We start from the raw sequence: 5,895 nt of genomic DNA on the forward strand, positions 1-5,895 counted from the left end.
GACTTAATTAACGTGATGAGTTTTCGTTACGATTTTCAGTTATTGATACTTCTTGTTTATAAAGTGATGAATTAATGATTAAAAATACAAATATATATATATAAAATATTACAACACTACGTTTTTTTAAAAAAAAAAAAACCCGTTTGAATCGAAACTGTGAAACTAAATGGGAAATAATTTTTACGGGAAACTTATTCTGAATAAATAAAGCCGACATGTTTATCACTCCACTTTGCTTGGGTGACACTGGGAGTCAAGGTGATGAGGATGACGTGTTGAGCGGCAGGTATAAAAGCAGAAGCCAACAATCGAATGTGACTTTCACGTGTGAGCGCTTCCAGGAGCTTTTTCTACAAGTACTTTGAAAACTCTACACCAACGACTTCCAAAGTTCAGCCGCCTCTTAGCCGCCGCATAACATTTCTTGCGCTTCTACACTAGCCTGTACGGCAGCGCCTTTTCTCCTTCTTTACCGATCGCAGACCCGAGCACACTTACACGCGCGCGCACAATGCATTGGGACAGCCTGGTTGCATCATATTCAAAAATTCATTAAAAATCATACTTGACTACTGTCCCTCTGAGCCAAGTTTCATCTATATCTGCTGTAGTATTCCACAAAAAATACAGGAAAAGTCTGTTCACATTTAACAACTTTCAAGGAGTGTAATAGCGTCTTATTAAAAATATAATAAAAAACATCTGTGATAGTTGACATGAATTTCTCAACAGATTCCTCTTCTTTGACACCTACACAATGCTACACATGCTAAAGTGGCAACCGCTAACAGTACTCAAGCAAATTTAAGTAAATGTAAGTTTTTGGAAACAGTACTTTATTGCACCATGTTCATTCACTCATGAGCTGCTGCAATATGAATCAAATGGCTGAATTGCCACCTCAGCATGCAGTCAAGTTCTATACTCTTGGTAATGACCTACTAATTATATTCAGGTGTGTTTCAACAGGCACACATGGTTTCAGAGACTGGAGTTCGAGACCCCTGTTGTCATGTAATGCTTATGTTTTCATTTAAAAAACAGACACAATGAAAATATTCAAAAAAACGACAATTTATTTACTTTGGAGACACAAAAATTGTCTATTAAAAAGTTGCACATATTACTTATAGAGATTGTTATATGACTCACATCTAATGTTACAATGATAATGATAAGACACAGTTTAATAATATTGTTAGTCTCTAATGAAATGAAGATATATGGTTCTAGGCTCGGCAAGAACCTGGTTTTACACAGAGAAATAACGTGTTGTTAGGAGAGGGATTTGCATTGGTGAAAGTGTTGAAGTCACTGATGATGAGAACTGTGGACTGCAAATGGAATGATTTTATCCTAGCATGCTTCCTTGAGTCCTACAGTTGTAACATCAGTTGCAATTAAAAATAAAGGGTTTTAGACATGTTACTTCTGTCTCCTGTGAACAGTCACAGTGGGTGAGTGTAATCGGTTCTGTCCTCTTCATGGATCTTCAGATGTGTGTTTAATTGGCTCTTCCTTTGAAAAGTTTTCCCACAAAACAAGCACGAATGAGGCCTCTCCCCTGTGTGCGTCACCCTGTGAGTCTCCATGTCACCTTTACGATTGAAGCGCCTGCCGCACTCTGTGCACTGGTACGGTCGCTCTCCTGTGTGGATTCTCATGTGTAACGTCAGGGCTCCGCTCTGCCTGAAGTTCACGCCGCATTCCTTACAGCGGAAAGGCTTCTCTCCTGTGTGGATCCTCACGTGATCTTTCAAATGACTCGACTCTTTAAAACGCTTAGCACAAATGGGGCATGTGTGCCTTCTCTCCCTTATGAAATGATTTCCATCTTCTTCCATACTGTCTCCGTCCTTGGAGTTCAACTCGGAGATTTGTCTTTTCTGTTGTCTTGTTCCCGATGGTTTGAGCAGCTTAATCCCCACACCCTCTATGTTTTTAGTATGCTCACTCTGACCAACAAGCTGCTCTGGCTCTACAGAGTGGACAGACTGAGACTCTCCAGACAGTGTACAGCCTTCAACATCTGTCCTGTTTTCTGTAGTAAATGCATTGTTGCTCAGACTGCATTTGGGGCTCAGGGTTAGAGAAGGAGCCTCATTATAATCATCTAGTGGCTGATGAGGTAGTGTACAGTCACAGTCCGCCTCTTCCTGAGGTTTAGATGATGTAAACGCCTGCACTTTTATGATCTTAGATGTATGACGGTTGTAGCGGTGCTGATACTGGCTCTGGTCTTGTTGAGTCCCATGATTCTTAGAATAAGTGATCTCCAGTGGATCTAAAAAAATATTATATTATTATTATAAAATATTATATTAAAATATTAATAATAAATTGCCATCATTTTTAATTATTTATATCTAATTAGTACCACGGTTATCAGTATATTTGAACATGAGAGACGGCTGCGTTTGACATTTCCTTTCACCTTTCTGTTTAACATTGAAACACAACATGAATGTAAAGGAAATCTGTCGTTTACTGCAGTGATACACTTGAGATTTGGTCACTCAGACAGGTATTAGCTCATGAATGTAAACAAACCTGCTCATTATGGGAAGCATCTCCAGCTCATGCAATGAAAAACACACTATTTTTCTCATTCCAGCGCTCGGACTGATATAAGAACAAAATAACTGATGCCAGCTTTTGCTGGATGTGCTTTTACTCAGTCCTCTCCTCACCTTCTGGGTTAAGTTGTTGAACTTCTGACTCCGCGTTTATTCCGCAGGTAGATGTTAAACACTCATCTCCGTGTGGCTCAGCTTTGATAGCTGCTGCCTGCTCAACAGTTAATACAGTGTATAGGTGCAAGGGTGGATCCTCGTGATCTCCTCTTGTCACAACCTCAGGTGACACTGTGGCATCACTCTGCTGCCTACAGGAGGCTCCTTGCTGAGCATCCCTTTGATCATGCTCCTCTTTAATGTGCAGGATGCTCTGGGGCTTTGGGCTCACATGTGAGCCCTCAGGAGGAGCCTCTTCATTACTGCGGGCACTCAAAAGATGATCTGCTGAATGGTACGACAAAAGTCTAGAGGTGAAACAGCTGCAGCCTTTAACATAAAGTAATGAGTATTACATTTACACACCTGATCTGTGTAGCCTGACTTCAGGCCAGGAGAGCAGTGATCGCAGCTGATTTATCTCCTGCTTGGATCGGCTGATCTCTCCCTGGTAGTCTATTAAGGTTTTCTCCACAGCCCCGAAAATCTCCACCGCCGCCGCGGTGAGCCGCTCGGTGATGAGCGCGTTTAGGTGGTGCAGTGTGCCCATGTCTGGTCTGATCCGGTGGAGGTTTCACTGATCAGCTCCAGATATTGGCTTCCTCGTCGGTGTCAGCGACAAGCGTTAAGCTGTTGGGATATCTCCCTCTGCTGGTCACACGCGATGTTTTCTGCACCACATGCTCGCAGTGGAAAAGCAAGTCACACCTGACTTGTAGCCATGTTAGCGCAGATAACTGCAAAAGCCCCGTTTTTTTTTTTTTACATGTAATTAAAATTACTTATTGGGAAGAAAAAGCAAAGTAAAGTGTGTTTTTAGATGACACAGACTATATTAGACACACAAATAAGAAAACAAACACTGCAAATCTTGAATTAGGAGTATAACTTATGAAGAAAAGCAAGAGTTCAAACAAACTACTGTGGTTTTAATTTTCATTTTAATATATTCCTGGTCTTAGTGGAAACTCCTGCATCATTTGGAGGGGAGTGAGTGACCTTTTAGAGAGAGAGACCTTTAAAAATGCACAGGCTTACATTTCAAAATACTGTTGAGACAATTCATTTTTATTATTGATGCGCAAATTCCTGAGACATAGACTATGATGTTATAATTCTGTATTCATTTGGATTTTAAGATTTGGACTTTAGGCCACTGAGTGCTACAAAGGAAAACACACTAAATCATGAGGACACATTACTGTTATTACTATTACTGTACATAAAACTGTACAGTCCATCTGACAAGGATGCCCCCTGGGCGCCTCCTGGGTGAGGTGTTCCAGGCATGTCCCACCGGGAGGAGGCCCCGGGGCAGACCCAGGACACGCTGGAGAGATTATGTCTCTCGGCTGGCCTGGGAACGCCTTGGTATTCCCCCGGATAAGCTGGAGGAGGTGGCTGGGGAGAGGGAGGTCTGGGCCTCTTTGCTTAGGCTGCTGCCCCCGCGACCCGGCCCCGGATAAAGCGGATGAAGATGGATGGATGTACATAAAACTATTTAAATACACATTTTTTTAAGTAAACATTATGAAGACACCAAAACATTCAGAAATCAATTTCTAGGAATTTCAGAGTGGTATGATGAAATCCATGTATGTGTTTATTGCTCTTTGCTTTATTTTCTATAGTGTAGTTCAGAAAGTGAATAAGGTACGGTAAAAGATGAACTGTTACACTCCAAAACCTACACGCAGAGACACCACATACATTTGTGTCTCAGTTTGCGTTTCTTATATCAAACAGAAAGACAGCCGTGTGTCCTTGCTTTGTTCTTGGGAAATCAAGGAAAAGGGTCAGAGGTTACAGATCAAATCAAGATATCAGAACAGATGAAGAAGTCGTTTATGGACAAATTTATACATTTACACAGTACACAGTCATCAAGGATGCCAGATTATTATACAGTGCATGGATGTTCAGTCTACTTTATTACACTGATGCAAGCCACATGCTTAGAAGTTCAAAGAACAGGGTTGCACAAGTCTCATTAATGTAAACAAACAGCAACCACGCATTATCCTTTGATTTTGACTTTACCATACACACAGTCACACCTCTGTGGTGCAGAAAGGAACTGTGATTTTTAAAGTAAACTAAAGCTCAGTAGCCGTTATATACAGATGAATCTAATATTCACTAGTCTTCTGTTGTCACTATAGCTTTTTTGCTGGGCTTTATTAGTGTGTGTGGATGCTCTGGTCATGCTTTAGAGAGGTGGAACTTGGATATGGAATTACTCATCAGTCTGACGATGGCATAGGAAGCAGTCCCAGGCATTTGTAGCAGGAGCAGCCACTTGCAAACAATAAGGGGAGACAAACTCCCTCTTTACAAATAAAATGCCAATGTGATGCTGCCTGTGCAGAAGAAATGAAAATGAAAGGAACAGAAACTACATGCTGCAATGGTTGCATATACAATTTGGTTTTCTTGCACATTCCCTGTATGTTTTGCAGAATGAAGTTATGAAGTTATTGCCTTAGTTTTTGAAGACTTTTTGACATCGTCAGTAGCCAGTGTTAGAATGAAGCTGGAATGCGTTTGTGTCACAGACAAATCACTGAATTTATTCTGAATTGATATGTGAATTCCCATTATCAAAATATATTTCTTATTAGATTAAAAAGAAATTACACTTGTAGTAATACTTAACTGATGAACGTCTAGTAATCAGTCAGGGTGTAAACTTTCAGAGATAAAATGCATGTCTCCCCCACCCCCCTTTGTTTCACAGAAAGCGTATTAGAACACATAAAACATCATGCACTTGGAAACTTTGGAGTATACAAACACGGAGTACTTTTTCCTTCCACGACAGAATGCAAACCACTTTGGAAAAGACATCCAATCAAAACATTGTATGTCAATTACTGAGCACAGAGAGAGAGAGAAACTGTTACTAATGTGTTTCAGACTACAAGAAATACAGCATTCAGCAAACAACACCTCTGAAAGAGAAGGAGTAAAAGACTATATCTAATAACTTTACCCAACAACACTTGTATCTACAATGAGTGTACTTGGACACACCGACATTGGTTTTATGACCACCGTTTTGCATTCTGCACAGACAAACTTCACTTCCGTCTTCTTCTATCACGCCTGATTGCCCTGCTTAAAGACGCTGAGGTGCTACTTGCAAAATGAAAAGAGACAA

At 40.6% G+C, this 5,895-nt stretch overlaps 1 protein-coding gene across 2 annotated transcripts; it reads right to left on the reverse strand.

Moving 5' to 3' along the window:
* Positions 1–1,451: 1,451 nt before the first annotated feature.
* On the reverse strand, positions 1,452–3,285 carry LOC146631759 (uncharacterized). 2 transcript variants are annotated; one of them, XM_085353106.1, is made up of 3 exons: positions 3,102–3,285; positions 2,694–3,020; positions 1,452–2,287 (listed from the first exon to the last, which is right to left on the reverse strand). In XM_085353106.1, exons 1-3 carry the CDS (start codon positions 3,283–3,285, stop codon positions 1,452–1,454), a joined length of 1,347 nt encoding a protein of 448 aa, XP_085209232.1. The 2 variants fall into 2 exon arrangements, with proteins under 2 accessions (XP_085209232.1, XP_085209231.1); XM_085353105.1 differs by having other exon boundaries at positions 2,694–3,023.
* Between the last annotated feature and the right edge of the window lie 2,610 nt (positions 3,286–5,895).

This window comes from Diplotaxodon limnothrissa, linkage group LG5 (assembly GCF_057381915.1).
Source record: "Diplotaxodon limnothrissa isolate DT_005_m linkage group LG5, D_limnothrissa_male_GT1.1, whole genome shotgun sequence".
In the NCBI taxonomy this organism is placed as follows: Eukaryota; Metazoa; Chordata; class Actinopteri; order Cichliformes; family Cichlidae; genus Diplotaxodon; species Diplotaxodon limnothrissa.